This window comes from Manis pentadactyla, chromosome 5 (assembly GCF_030020395.1).
Source record: "Manis pentadactyla isolate mManPen7 chromosome 5, mManPen7.hap1, whole genome shotgun sequence".
Lineage (NCBI taxonomy): Eukaryota > Metazoa > Chordata > Mammalia > Pholidota > Manidae > Manis > Manis pentadactyla.
In genome coordinates this window covers 42,733,628-42,749,618 of record NC_080023.1, presented here as the reverse complement: position 1 = coordinate 42,749,618, position 15,991 = coordinate 42,733,628, and the positions used below count along the sequence as shown (strand labels likewise).

The following is a 15,991-nucleotide window of genomic DNA, read 5'->3' as shown; positions in this document are numbered from 1 at the left end:
GTAAATGCAGGTCTCTGATGTCAAATTCCTGCTTACCATTCAGTTCAGTGTAGTGGGGGTCGTCCTGCAGACTTTGCCCTGGTTTTCTTCTGATCAAGTAAAGTTTGCTATATTTGCTTGGTTGTCATTAATGTATATTCCCTTAAGACATTTCTATTAAGATTTAGGCCTTAAATTGAAGGCCTAAATGGGCTTTAATCTTGAATATGGGGCAGTAATAGGGAGTACTGGGAGCTTCTGTGGCATCCCAGAGCTTAGGCACACAAAGAAGCCCAATAGGACAGGCAGTACAGTCTAGAATCACAGATCTTAAAGCTGGAAAATGATGTGTTCCAGTCCCTGCTGGGCCAGGCAGATAATGCATTAGCAGCTCCATTTCAAAGATGAGTTGACTGAGACTTCAGAGCTTAAATTAAATGCCCAGGATCCTATAGCTAGTGTCAGAGCTTAATTCAGTTACTCGGGAGAGGAGGAACCGAGTGACTTTTTTTTCCTCACAGAACAGGAACTTGTGCATTGTTTGGACAAAACTCTATGTCTGTCTATAAGGCTTTTTGTTATTTGCAAAGAGAATGACACAACTGGTTCTTGTATAGGACCAATTTTCAGAATCAGTAAGGAAGCCATCACTTTACTTACATCTGTCAGTGTATTAGGACAGTGATAGGTAAAATATCTTAAATACATATTCTAAATATAATTAAAAAATGGTTCATATTTAATACTCTGTCAAAATATCTGAAGGCTCACTTTGAGCTCAGATCTCTAGGCTGTGTTCCAAACAAAGATGCTAATTTCTTACAGAGTCTTCCACTAGCAAGCTGTAGGACAGCTTTTGATTATTTGCTTATTCACATCGCAGGGTCTGAATATGCCATGCTCGTGCCCTCTTCCAACACAGTTTAGCTTCCAGCAGCCCATCTGCTCCTGGCCAGTGATGTAAATGTACCAGCTGCTTCCCAAGAACCAGTCGGCATCCTGCAGGAGGGGGCGTCAGCCTGCTTGCTTTCAGCCTGAGCCCTCTCACCAACCATGGTGGGTCCCTCCATTCTCCGATCTCCCCCATCTGAGAATTAGAGAGCCCAGTCCTCTTACAGGCCCGTGATTTATCAGCGTGGCTTTTTCTAAGGGCTCTAAATCCAGTTCTTTACAATATAGTGACTGTGGGACTATGACAAGGTTTGTTTAAAGGAACTGAGCTGGGCTGGGTCCCTGCAGCTAACACAGAGAAGGTGGCCGGGAAGAAAGCAGCAGCCTCCTTGGAGAATGAAGGCGCTTCTGTTGCTGGTCCTGCCTTGGCTCAGCCCTGCCAACTACATTGACAATGTGGGCAACCTGCATTTCCTGTACTCAGAACTGTGAGTCCCCCTCCAGCGGCTCCTGCTTGTGTTTGTGTGGGGGGTGAGTTCGGTATGTTGGGTGTGGGACCAAAGTCACTTCTCTGGCCAGTGTGTCTGTTGAGAGGAATAAATTCCACATAGACTAGGTGCACTTGGACGAAATACACTGCCAGGAGTTTTAAAGCAGAGTGTTTAGCTGTCCGTGACTTAACAAAAAAACACCATCTTACTGATACAGCGGTTTTCCAACAAGGCATTTTTTTTCCTGCTTCTGTGCCAACACTGTTCTGTGTTTTTTTTTGTACTCTACTTTTTCTCAATAGACGTGTCCTCCCTTCCTTCCATTAATAGGACCAAAGAACAGTTATAGGAACAGAGCTTGCAAGCACAAATCCTCAGCCTCTATTGGACATTTCTAATTGCAAGAAGACATCTCCCTTTATTGAGATACTCGGTCTCTATACCTGAAAACACATATGGTATTAGTAGAGAAAGATAACCCTATATGTAAAAAATGTGTGTCCATTTTATTTTTGTTTTTGATGATTTTTAAATATGGGAAAGCAGAAAGAACTGTACAGTGAGCACCCATCTTCCTATCACCTAGGTTTAATGGTTAATATTTTGCCAGATTTGTTCATTTATTTTATTTTTTGCTGAAGAGGTTTAGAGTAAATTACAGTCATCATGACATTTTACCCCTAAATACTTCACTATGCATCTCTAAAAAGTAAAGACATTTTTGTACATGGCCTATGTCCATTTTATAGGAGGAAATGAGTCATGTCCTCAACATCTACCGTGATTTTTTTTTTTGGCTCCTTTTGTTAGTAACCTTTGAAAGAGAATTGCAGACTAATGTGAACAGCTTCTTGCCATCATATAGAAAGTGCTTCTGTGCATGCCTCAGCATTCAGGGCATTTACAAAAATATATTCCTCCTTACGAACCTTTAGGATAGGTGAAAACAGCAAGGGTTGGCTTATGTATAAATTAAAGTCAGTGGGGAAATGGAAAGAGGGACTCTAAATAGAATTCATAGAGCCCAGATTAGAAAGGTCAGCTGGCCATATTTAGATAGAAATAACCCTCCATGAATAAGTGCTGATAATTTGACAATTAGCCAGACTAACCAATTTGTATAGCACAGCAGATACTCAATAAATGCTTGATAAAAAGAAGAAAGAACAAATGACCTAGGTCCTTGGAGATAGTCATTCATTCTGAGGACTCTACATTTAGGATTATCCAGTCCTACCTTTTTAGAATGTAACCTTATTAGAATGCATCCAGTCTGCCTTAGATAGGGAGGTCCATAGAGAAAGTATCTGGCATAAGCCTGAGCATCTCTAGGATAATGATGGCATTGTGGAAGTTTTTCTAGAAAAATATCTACTGGCAGAGCTAATTAGGACTCTGAAAAGATTCCTTCTTCTCCCTTGAGAGACGCTGGAGTTGGTGTCTCTGAAATCCAGTGCCAGAGCCTTCCTCTCTCTCCCTGCCCGCTGCCCCCCACCTGCTATCCTTGCTGGTTGCCGCTTGTTTCTTAGAGCTGCTGGAATGAAATACCACACATTTGGTAGCTTACATCAATAGAAATTTCTTCTCTCACCATTTCAGAGGCCAGGTGCTTGAAATTAGGGTGTTGACAGGACTGCGCTCCCTCTAAGGGCTGTAGGGGAGAATCCTCCCTTGACTCTTCTGGTTTGGGGAGCTGCAGACACACCTTAGCTTGTGGCCACGTAACTCCCTCTGAACCACATCCTCACATGGCCTTCCACTGCATGTCCTTTCCAATTCTGTGTCTTCTGTTCCTAAAAGGACACCTGTTACTGGATTTAGGGCCTACCTGGATAATCCAGGACTATGTCACCTTGAGATCCTTGGTTTAATTGCATCTTTTTTCAAGTAAAGTTGCCTTCACAGGTTCCAGATGGACATATCTTTTGAGGGACTATCATTCAACCCACTGAAGGTGCTACTGGGGAGCCTTTCTGTGGAGTTATGTTCTGTTTTGTAGCCTAATTGAAGGTAGCCTCTTACACTTGCTTAACAGTTTTCTTTTCTACAAGCACATGAGTCAAGGCAGCTTTTCTGTTGAATCACCGAGTGGACATAAGTAGGCAGTTCTTTCCAAAATATGAGGCAATCCAGGAAGCGTGATGCCAGGAAATTGCCAGACAGTGTTCCCAAACTAATTTGACACAACTTCCTGGGAAGCTTCTAGTTGCTGGGGATGCTTTATGAGAGAATTCTAGGCAGCTGTTACCTGGCACTGCTGGTGATAAGAGCTAGTCGGTGAATTAACAACACATCCCAGGTACTGGGACAGTGCCCTCAGGAATACAAGCAATAAGAAATTAGGCATGGTACCCACACTCAAGGAACTGACAATCTAATTGAGAAGATTATATTTACACACCTAAGAAATATTAACAATAATCTGAGGAATGACAAGGAAAGTCTATAAAAGGTAAGGTAGGTGATAAGCTGAGAGGGGATAGAGATGGTGTATTATCAGTGAATTGGTCAGGGAAAGTTTCTAGAGAATTTGGGGGTTGAGCTGTACCTTGAAGTAATCAGGGAGGAATTACATACAGCTCAACCCTGAGAGAGCCATGGTGTTAAGGGGAAAGGAAAATCCAGGGGGTCTCTGCAACTGGAAGGACAGGGGACACAGAGCAAGTTTCACCCAAGGCCAGGATGCTAAAGCTCAGACTAGGGTGGCAAGAGGAAGCCTGGCTTCCCAGAGCCTTCCCAGTGAATCCACCCAGTTCTGCCCGCCTTCAGGATCCCAGTGACCTATGGTAGTGAGAGCACTTCAGCAGGGTAGATAGCACTGGTGAGAAGGTTGCGAGGTGGCTGTAATTGTCATGAAAGCTTTGAAAAACAACCATTGAGAGTAGTAAATGGGGTTGCTGGGTCCCTTCAGCATTCTCAGAAGCAAGGGCCATGGGGCAGTGGCTGCATGTCTCTGAGATGAAGACACCCTCCTCTCACTACCATAGGTCACTGGGATCCTGAAGGCGGGCAGAACTGGGTGGATTCACTGGGAAGGCTCTGGGAAGCCAGGCTTCCTCTAGCCACCCTAGTCTGAGCTTTAGCATCCTGGCCTTGAGTGAAACTTGCCTTGTGTCCCCTGTCCTTCCAGCTGCAGAGACCCCCTGAATTTTCCTTTCCCCTTAACACCATGGCTTTCTTGGTCTGTGTCCCGTTCCCTCAGGGCCCAGCTGGAAAACTGGAGCTACTCCAGTGAACAGTGTCAGTTACAGCATATGGCCCCACAGGTCTTAAACTCAAAGGCCCATAGGAGCCAGCCAGGAGTTTCTTAAACATGTGACTCATTCTGGCATGAGACAAAGGAAGTGGTGAGGCCTCTGATCAACTGCAGAATGTGTATAATATGTAAATATATAAATTTAAAGACATTCAAAATCAACTTGAAACAAAATGAAAGAAAAACACTTTTGCCTGCCTGGTTTGGCCTTGAGGGCCAACAATGTATGACCCTGGCAGCTCCTTTAAACATGTCTACTGTCACCTGCGTAAAACCAGAGTATCTGGAGTGGAGTCCCGCTGCATAGGCTGTGGGGGAGGCAGTGCAGGCTGGGCTCTGGTCTGCAAGGATCGTGCTTTAAGGGAAAAGGGCCATGCTCTCTTCCCCGACCCAGACTTCCATCAACTCTGAATTTCCTAGACCTCAAAGCAAATTTAAGAAGTAGACTATCAGTTTCATGGGCATGCGAATGGCTACAGCTGTCTCACCTTCCCAGGCCCATTTACAACCCACACAGAAGGAGACTTACAGGTGACAGCAGCATGAGTTCTGATGACCACCCACGTGGGAAGTGAGGACTGGGCTTGTTTTTTAAACTGCAGATGCTTGGGCTCTAAACCAAACGTACTAAAAGAAAAATGTTGGGGGGGCATCCATTTCATTCTTAAGCTCCCCAGGTGATTCTCATGGGGTCCATTATCTCCAAGTTGAAACCCAGCAGTGTGAGCTTTATGGGCTTGCCAGAAAACACTTGCCAAGGTTCCCAGGTGATTCTCGTGGGGGCACTACAGTAGAAGAACCCTTAGCTCCAGCCCACCCCAACTTTCCCTGCACAGAATCATTGCTGTTCTCTCTGCAGCTCCTCTGTGCTACACTTCATCGACCGCTTTCGGATCTGTCCTCTACCTGGTGAGTCCTAACAGGGAGAGCTTGAGAGATGTTAATGTCTGTATGCTCAGGGTCTGCACAGTTCGGACTTCAGCTCAACTGAGAGGAATGAGTTTGCCTCATATTTTAAGCAATTCTTGAGCGTTGGAAGCTGTGGTAGAGAAGACCCTGGAGAGGTTACTTTGGAAGAGAGTGGTGATCTTGCTCGTCATGATCCTAGTAGCCTCACTCAAGGTACTGCAAAAAGCAGTGACAGAGAGGACCACTGCTCTGCTCAGTGGTCTCCTGTGGCTGTCTTAACATTTCTTTAAATACACTCGGTTAGCAAGAATCTCAGGGAAAATTCTTAGGGTCTGGAGGGGTGGTGATATGCACTCTATGGTACATACCCAACTTCAAAGCCACTTACAGAAAAATAAAATGTTTTGTGATCTTTCCTGCACCTTTAAGATTTCTAGTTCCTGTTCTCCTTGAAAATACTTTCTCTTTGGTGTCATTCTGGCGGAGGCTGTGTTCACACCCATGGTGTAAGGTTTGACTGAGTCTTGAGGGTGCTCGGGGTGTTGGAGCCCTGCTTTTCAAAGGAGGTAACTGTCCTTTGTCTTAGGAATGCAGTTGTCAGTAAGATGGCTAGGCGTGGCCACTGGGGGATGGCAGCCTCCTAAAACTAGTGCTACTGCCATAGCGGTGTGACTCCTCGGGAGGTCAGGAGATGTCAGTTCCCTTTCTAGCTTACAGTCAAATATTTTGGGTCTGTAACTGGCAACTCTATGAACAGTATTCATGCCAGTATCTAGAGCGAAAAAAGCACTTTACTCCCTGACCATGTAGAGATGGCAGTTCTAAGCAGGCAATGTTTATTCCCACTGGAGTTTTGTGCACTGGAGAAATTAATCCAAATGACTCCAGTTTCACAACTTGAATCATTTAGGGCTGTGGAAGGATGAGGTCTCCCAGAGAAACTGCCAAGGGCTGCAGGAGTTCTGAGGTAGCCCTGTGTGTGTCCTTGCTGCGAAGTGGCATGGGGGCCAGAAGTCAAAACACAGAACACCTGCCCAGTGGCACAGGACACAAACCACCCACCATATCCCTAACAGAACTTTCTCAAGCCAGGCTGCAAAGCACACCTCTGACAAACTGTGCTGTCCTCAAGCAAGAACTTCTGCTGTGGGGCTTGCAGACCGGAGAGTCATACATCACACCAGCTGGCCATGCCGGGCTGTCAAGCGAGAAGGTGGCTTGCCTCACTTTGCTATCACTCCTTAGGCCCTGGTCCAGCTTCATGGCGTCCCCTTCTCTCGGTCAGGGCCGTGCAGCAGCACTAGCCTAGATAACTCCTTGTCCTCCCTGCTGGCTTCTTCCAGACATGGGCCAGGTGTTAGGCCTTGAACTGCATAACTCGGAGAAGCATCTCTTTAAAAGGTTTTGTACCATGTGGCGATCCACACGAGGCGTGTCTAGATTGTTGCAGTTGGCCTCTTTGCATGAAGGAGGCCAGGGGTGGAGAGGGAGGGAGAGGAGGGGTGCAGAGGGATTACCTCAGCATCCATTTCCTCCTCACTTCACTTCCACTGTGTTAACTGCCCCAGCACTTTCCAAGTTGAAACCCAGCAGGGTGAGCTTTATGGGCTTGCCAGAAAACACATGCCAAGTGGAGTCTCAAAGAATTTGTTTCCTTTTCATCAAAACTGAAAAGAAAAAATGCTGCTGATCTCTCGATTTTTTTTGTCATATGTTTTGAGAATCTGAAGTCAAGTCTGGATCAGGACCTGGAAGGAAGGAGGTTAAAGTTTACAGAGAAAATGGGGTAAGGGGAGGAAATTCCACCCTACTAGAGAGGAACAAGGCCCAGCCTGAGGGAGCAGAGCAGGGGTCCGTTTGGGTTCAGGGAGTCTCTTTAATGTCTTTGAATGCGATGCAGTTCAGCACATGTTTAATAAAGCATTTTTCCTTAAATCTCCAAACTGGTATATTTGGAAGGAAATAGAAGCCTCATGTTTCTGATTCATTTACACTTAACTCATCAAAATGTTGCTTTGTAATGATTCTTTGATGTCCACAGAGCGTAGTCATCTTGTTTAATGATCTTAGTTTTTTCTCCTTGAGAATTAGCAAGTTCTCTTTTTGCCAGCAGTAAAACAACTCCAGTCCCAAACTATTTACTTTCTGGTCTAAAATGCAAATACAGGAGTTTCAAGATACGGATCCAATGCTTGACAAATTGTTTGCCCTTCTTTGGGTCACATGACAGGTGGATGAAAGGCAAAGTGGGGATTTTTTTTTAACATCAGGCCTCACTGAGTGCTTCATATTTTATCTTATTTTCTTAACTTCTTATAAGTCTCAATGCAAATCAGGAAGACTAAAAATGAGTCTCTGTGTACCCTATTACCCACCTTCAATCAATTCATGGATATCTTGTTTCATCTATATCTCCTTGAACTCTTTTGAACCACATCCTGAACATATTTGATCAGCAAACATTTTAGTATTTATCTCTAAAGGATAAAGACTCTTCAGAAATGTAACCATAACACTAATATCACACCAAAAACAACCATAATTCCTTAAAATCAAATATATCCACTCGGTCCAAATTTTCCCTGTTATCTCCTAGCTTCTGATGTTTGAATCAGGAGCTAAATAGTCTACACACTGTAACTGGCTGCCACATCTCAAGACCCCTTCCCCCTGTGCATTCCATTGATGCAAAGGTGTTCTTGAAGGAAATTTTGAAGAACACAGCTTTAGTGAATGCCAAATGCCAAGCTAGTAGCCCAAAAGAGAAAAATTAAGTGATTATTTAAATTTACTATTAAGTTGTGGGAAACGTAAAGAAGGCAAGATCTAAAATGTTGACCAGTCTTAAAAGTTTAACTGAGACCGTGTTTTAATTTAATGACCTTGTCACCCAGAAATTCTAAGAGGGGAGCTAAAAGGGAAAGGGGAAATATCTTCTCCCTGGGGTGATAATCTCAACTTTTTGGTCACAGGCCTATTTCAATAAAGAAATTCATCCATATGCCTGTCAGTTGTATAGTTATCTATTTACAAATTACATGCATGTATTTTATCCATTTTAAAAACAAATTGTTAAGAGAAAAAATACTCCATGAGGGTCCCATGATAGTCTCCCTGTACGCCTCGTGGTGCCATCCCTTTGGAGACCACCTCGGAGGAGCAGGCTCTCAGGGCCCGCGGGCATCAGAACACAACAACCCCTTCAAAGTAAACAGGGAAACCTTCCCACTGCCAGTCTGTGGGATTGGCCTTGGAAGGACAGGACAGGAAATGGCCCGTTCCTGCAGGCCAATGAAAACTTGTGGGCCAAAGAACCAGACATCTTTTCTTAATCATCTTTCTCTTCTTTCGGCTATCCCTCCTTCCTTCCTGTGGCCCTCTTGGACCCCATTCTCTTCCAGCTTCCTTTATTCTCCACCACGCTTTTCAGAAACACCAAGAGTGAGCCTGGGGAGGGTCCAGGGTCACGAAACCTGAAGCATTTAGCATTTGACGTGCTTCCTTAAAAAGACACGATGGTGAATTCACACTTGCTGAGACCCGCAGGTTCTCCCAAGGGCTGGTCTCTGCCTTGAGGTGTGATCCTCAGTCTGACAATAACCCCCTGCCCCCTGCTGCATGCTGTGTGAGCACTGACGTGCCAAATGTGGGTTCCCTCCACCCTGCCTCCTGCTTCTCTTTGGTTTCCATGTAGAACCAGCTCTGGGAATTTGGGTGCCCCTCTCAGCCCACTTCTCCAGTGTTTAGCTCTTGCATATCCTGAGCTAGAACAGTCTTCCTAATGCCCTGTAGGCCAAGGAAGTGCCTGTGGCCCCTTCCTCCCTCCTCATTAGCAGCTCTACACAGAAAAGGGAGAGAGGAAAAGGCCAGGCCCCCAAGACAATTAGTAAGTCCCTTTGTCATCCTGAGGACCCTAAGCAAGTGGCCCACCACTGGAACCTTGGAGGTGAGAAAACATGCTGACTAAAGGCACATGTTCTGGAATCAGGCCGATTCAGGATCCTATTTAGTCTCTGTCAGCTGGGCAACCTCAGGCAACATTCTTACCTTCTCTGAGGCTTTTTTAAAATCTGTATTGGGGGAATAACACCTACTTTACAGGTTGTTGTGGATAGTGAATAAGATTAGGTAAGGCAATAATTATAGTTCTTATACATAGCAAACCATTAAATTACAAGTTTTATTAGAAATACATACAAAAATTCATTTCATCAAGTCCAACACTTTTTAACATCTGGCTGCATTTTATTGACTGCTCTGTACAAAGATGATGGGGAGTGTTTATTTCTTGGTGATGAGTAAAATAATTGTGCATCCCACAGTAGATGGTGCCTTTAATTTAATGAAATTTGATAATAAACATGTATATAAATGCTGAATCACTGTGTTGTACACCTGAAACTAATGTAATGTAATACTGTGTGTCAACTACCCTTCAATAAAAAATAATTATCTACAAAAAAAATAAAAATAAAAATAAAACTTCACATTGAGTATAGGTAGACTGAGATCAAGAAAATGGAATTGCTGAAACTGCCTGGTCCCCACCTTCCTCACTGAGGAGGTAGGTTAGTGATTTACCAGAACTGAGAAAGGGATGATCAGCATCTTGGGGTGAAGTCTGGGAGAGGCCTGAGCCACTGGTCAGTAGAGGAAGGCCACGCCTCCCCCAGTAGCTCCCACTCCGACAGGTGGGGGGCTCTGTCACACCCCTCTGCTCTCTTGGCTCCTTCCACGACCCTTCCCATCCAGAGCCATCCTCAGGCACTCAGCTCCTGGTCACCTTGACACTGCAGCTCCTATTTTTTTTGCTCTTTCCTACCCATCTTTCCCCTTCCCCAGTTTGGAGACAAAGGCTGGATCCAACATGTTATTTGGTTGCTGGAGTCTGTGGTACAGAATCATCATTTTGAAGCCAAAGGAGGTTGTGGAGATGGTCTAGCCTAATCTTCCCATTTTATAGAAGAAGAAATTGATGCATAATAATTTACCGGAATGACTTGGCCCTGCCAGTAACAAGCTATGTGACCTTGAACAAGCCATGACATTTTTTTGTGAAACAATGCTAATGCATTATTGTGGATAAAATGAGAGTTCCTGTGGCCAGGATTCTCACCTGGCCCTGGTTGACTAGCTCACTGCACACCTGAGGGCAATACATGGCTGTTGACTCTATAAAAAGAGCTCCCCCCAAGTGCTCTGGTCACGACATGGTGGCAGGGCTGCAAGGCTGCAGGAGAGCAGAGCAGAGGCTGGAGTGGTGGCAGCGCTGAGGACAGAGGCCCAGAGGATGGCTGTGTGGGATGGCTGTGCAGAGAGGCCCAGAGGATGGCTATGCAGACAGAGGGGCCCCGAGGCAGAGACTGGCTTGCTGCATGCAGACTCACTCTGAGTAAATGGGATTCTAGTTACTGACCTGCCACCTGGAAATAAAGTTGGATATAACCCTTTCACCCCAAAGAGCATTCTGCTGTCAATTTATTTGGCCACATTGAATCCATAGTGAACTTGCCCAGGGCTGAAACCCATTGGCAAGACAATTATTTTAATGTGTCCTCAGGAAACGATAAAAGTGGAGCTAGTTAAAACCTTAAGCTAACAGCTCTGAGCAAAGCAGTGGCATAGCTGTGATGCAGTGTTTCATGGGACCACAATCAGTGCCTTTTAGCGGTGGAGTGTCCTCGGAGTGAATCTGACCATCAGGGCATGCTTGGAGAATGCCATCATGGGACTCTTGACCAATTTTGTACAAATGCAGCCTGAGGCCAGGATGTATTATTTAACAGTAATAAAGCTTTGCATTTGAATGGCATTCCAAGGATTTTCATGTGATTTCAAGGGATTCATATATAAGGGATGGCAGCAAAGAGGCAGGGCAGAGCAGTTACAAGCTTCAGCTTGTAGTGATTAAAAATGAAGCCTCTGAAGGCACTCAGAACTGAGTTCAAATCCTGATGTATCACTTACCAGGTGTGTAGCCTTCAATAGGTTAATTAACCTCAGCTGGGCCTCAAGTTTCTCATCCTTAAATCAGCTCTTAATGACAGAACCTACCTCATGGGGTAAGAATTAAATATTATACATGTGAAGCACTTGTAGATGCCTGCAATATTGTAAGTGCCCTATAAACATTAGCTGTGGTGATGATAGATAAATGACCTCATTTGAAACTCACAACAGATGCAGTGAATCCCCATTTTATTGACGAGGAAACTAAGATTCTTTAAGGGAACTCCCTTAGATGACCCAGCCAGTCTGGACTATAGGCATCCTGATTTTAGGACCAAAACTTTTCTCTCTGTGGCTCCCTTGTTGCCATGGAGATGGTTTTCCTGGGGGTCAGGGGACAGGTTGCTCTGGGCCTTGCAATTCACTAGGGCAATTGTCAGACCCATGGAAAAGGAGCTGGCAGCTGGGCAGGCTGGGTGAATGGGGGACTGAGGTGGATTATGAACCAGAAAAGTAAACTGCTGTATAGATGAACCTTTTCTGGGTAAAATACTTGAGTGGTTCCTCCGGCCAGTTAATATTGTGCTGAAGATGGGGCTTTCTATCATGTACAACTTTCTACTGACGTAGGCTTAAGAGGGCAGCCTGAAAATGGTCCCAAAGACTTTCTTTAAAGGGGTCAGCCGAAAACATTGTTGGCCTCATGAGCTGATGATAGGGATTCTGTTGCAAATGCATCTCCAATATCCCCTCCAAGAAGCTGCTGCAGTTTTTATAGAAAAACATCTGGGCACCCTCAAAAGTAGAACCCCCACCCCCACCCCCGCTGCCCTGACAAGCCTGTGAAGGCCCGAGGTGTCATCTGGGAGGAGGCACAGTTTGCATACTTTATGATCATAAGCATGGACTCCAGAGCCAGGTGGACCTTGGCTCTGTCACTTAGTAGGTGTGTGTTGTGGACAGCTGCCTTAACTTCTCTGAGATCAGCCTTGCGGAGTGAGGACTGAGGGGGATCATGCGTATGCAGCCCCAGTACCATGCCTGGCACATGGACGTGTTGACCAATGTTAGCTATTTTTATGTTTCTGTCTTGGCTACTCTGCAAGCTAACTTCCTTTCTTTGTTCCCTGCATATTTTTTCTTCAGTAGAGATCTGTATGTGGCATGGGATTGGACGGTGGTGTTGGTGTCTGATTACCAGAGGCTGTCTGATGAGGCACCCCTCTTTCGGCCTCCTTGGGTTCTGCTCACAACAGCAGCCCAAACTCATCAGGGAATTAGAATTCCTCTGACATCATAAAAGACTGATTACACACCGAGAGGGTCTGAATCTCCAGAAAAAACTCTCGAACACTGATGCTCCACTTCAGAGAGCTTAAAAATCCAAACAGCAGCTGGAGCAGAGTGGGCCTAGGGCTCATACATAGGACAGGGGAGGGTGCAGGAGACTAAGACAAAGTGTTTTCTGTAACTCAGGCAATGTTTCTTCAGTTACAAAATAACCAGACAATTTAGGCTGTTCCATGGGATAAGGCAGCTGTCCACGACACACACCTACTAAGTGACAGAGCCAAGGTCCACCTGGCTCTGGAGTCGGTGCTTATGATTCATTCACCTTTAAAGTCTGTTCACCTTTGCTGCGCTATTTCCGAAGGCAGGTGCAGGGAGGGACTTGTACCTAGTTAAACATCATGCTAGGTAACATGCTGTGCATAGAGTTTAAAACGAAATCTCAAATACCAACGGCCTTCCTCCCCATCCTACCCTCTTCTTGCGCAGTGTGAATTCATGCTTAACTTTCTTATCCCAAAATTGTGTTGCTTTCTAAATTTCCCCAGCCTGTTCTTAACTAAGTTTTTGGTGGATTCTCTCCAATTGCAGATGTGTCTGTCTGACTCGGCTTTTCTTCCTCCTGTCTTGTGTCTTCTGTGGCACTCCCTGTGTGTCATCTATAAATTTTGTGACAGCCTGTCCCGTCATCCATCAGGGTATTGATTTAGATCGAAGTGACAACAAAGGTTAAAATACCCTCTGAAACTCTGCGCCACAACTGGGCCTAATGCCATGTTTGTTTGTGATTTCTATCCTTTTCTGGCCCCTTTGGAATCTTTGGACTAACAATGAAAATAAAATCTTTCCCAAGATGCTGCACGTTCAGCTCAATGCGCCATCCCATCCCTTTACATTCTTAACTACAGCAAGAACAGTATTGAAGTCTTCAAGATAATTTATTTCATAAACTTGGCTACAGTAATTCAATGAATACTACTTTGTTTATTCATCCTTGGTATTCTGAACCTTTTAAATTTTGCTTCCCTAATATTTATTTGGCAATTTTTTAAACTAACAATTGCCTTTATCATACATGAATTCCTCCCCACCTTTTCCTTCTGTTTTCTTTCTACATCACTATTGAATCTTGGTCTTTTTCCAACCTTCTGACATCCCCCTGTGTGCAAGGTAATTTTTCAGAAATAATTATTCATCTTTACTGCACCATTGTTCAGTAAGCATATTAGTCAAATTCTTCTATTCCCCCAAGGACGTGTGTCATCTGGAGCCGCTGATTTATTGTGTTAGTGTTTGCCAAATAGTCCTTTACCTATTTTTTGTCCAAATTTATCTGCATGAGCTTATAAATTCTCCACATTTCACTTACTTACACTTAGAGATATTTTTAAAGGAGTTTAGGATTTCATGTTTTAACATTTTTAGTTCAGTGTTTGCCTCTGTTAAAAATTTAGTGTATCTGTGTTCTTTCAAGCTTCTTGGCCTATTTTTTATGACTTGGGAGCTCACAGATTCTAAAGCTATTGCTAAGTATTAAGTCCTTCTGTTTCTTGACTCGTGTATTTTTCTCTACTAAGCCTACTTGATACACTCCATGGTGTGGGCATCGTTATTGTTCTTGTCTCAAGTATTCAGAACTGTTTGGTGATGCTAAGGGCTTCTGATACGTGACTGAACAGGTGCCATTTTTTCCATTTGATATAAATAAAGACTGGGATAAAAGAATCATGAACTATACATTTCTTTCAGGAAAAAGAAATAGCGATGAAACACGCTGATCAGCCTCTTAGAAACTACCAAGCCTCTCATCTTCCCATAGTGTGGAACTTTCCACTCTGTGAATAGTTTGGCACTAATTTTTCACTCTTTTCCTCAGATAAATCATTTTTCTCAAACCAGCCTCTTTTTTAAACATGGCCTTGCCAAATCAACATGATTTTTAGGAGGCATTTTGCTGAATTTTTTTCAACTGCTAGCTGTACCCCAATTCAGTTGATGACTCCACCCATCCACTGGAGAATCCTGAAGTCACAGAACATATTCCTGCCATTTATTTTTAGAATATAATCCAACGCCCTTATTTTACTAAAAACAAATGTTTGACCCCAATGAGCAAGGACACTTCAATCTGTAACCACCCTGGCCAGTGACTACTCCAACAGAAATCTCTGTTTAATGCAATAACCCATAACAAGCTTTACAAGCTGGCGTGGCACTTGACTTTAAGGTTGGTGTTGGAGTACATTCACGTGAAGCCCACTGTTATTTGGAGCTGTTAGCAAGAACAGTGTTGTTGCTGTGCCATCTTATTTTATTCAAACGACCTTAGATGTGATATTTATTGGTAGCCTGAGGAAAACTAACTGGAGCAACCAAAAACACTAAATTTCCAGTCTTACCCATGTGGCCAAGTCAGTCTTCATCATGGACACCTCATGCAAAGAGGGCAGAAATTAAATGCTAACTGCAGCAGGTTCAAAGAGGGAGCAGCCTCACTGTGGCGAACTACCCTGCAGCTGGCAAGAAGCCGTTGTTGTCGTCCTCTGGAAGCATACTGGTGCTCTTAAAGCATGTGACGAGCAATGCCTGACAGCACCAGTGAGTCACAGTGGCACTGGTATTTGCAGACTTGGATATACATACTCTAAAGGGACCCAAGCAAAGGGTAAACCAGACGAGTTGGAGCTGAATCCTTTTCTGCAAACAAAAGAATGTCTGTATGAATCCTATGCTCATGCTACAAGAAGAGACATTTCAAAGTTCTAAAATACCACGTTTCAAATGTCTAAAATCTTAAACAAGTCATTGGTAAATGCAGAACTAGGGGATATCTGAGCATTCTGTCAGCCCAGAAATAACTCAATAGGTAAATATCTATATACTCTACCATTCTTTCCAGGTGGAGGGTAAAATAATTTCCCCACTTCTTGAGATTGTGCATGATAAAAGGACCAAAAGCGTCCAAAATATGGCTGGGGACCTTCTGGGAAGCGGACAGCAGACATTTCTCTAGTCCAGATCTGAGCCCTGGGCATCCAGCAGCTCCACTGGGCAGATGGCTCCTGTGACCCCATTTATGCCAGAGGAAGCCCTTAATCTGTGTGGTTTCTGCAAAGCACAGAGAACACCTCTGATGCAGTAGGGTGGTTACTTAGCTGATTGATTTTAGTCAGGAATTTTACCTTATTTAAAGTTAAAAAGGAAAAAAAAAATCTCCAAACAGATA

The 15,991-nt window shown here is 44.1% G+C and overlaps 1 protein-coding gene across 9 annotated transcripts in view; it reads left to right on the top strand.

Annotated features, from left to right (window-relative positions):
* LNX1 (ligand of numb-protein X 1) overlaps nucleotides 1-15,991 on the top strand; it is a 170,076-nt gene that overhangs the window by 85,534 nt on the left and 68,551 nt on the right. Inside the window, exons 2-3 of one of the 9 annotated variants that reach the window (XM_036895261.2) lie at nucleotides 863-1,035; nucleotides 1,192-1,358. The exons of 6 other annotated variants lie outside the window; for them this stretch is intronic. In XM_036895261.2, the coding sequence (XP_036751156.2) occupies nucleotides 1,033-1,035; nucleotides 1,192-1,358 (170 nt within the window). In that variant the 5' untranslated portion in view covers nucleotides 863-1,032. Of the gene's footprint in view, nucleotides 1-862; nucleotides 1,359-15,991 lie in introns of all 9 variants that reach the window. 2 more of the 9 variants (XM_057502230.1, XM_057502229.1) reach the window with 2 other exon arrangements.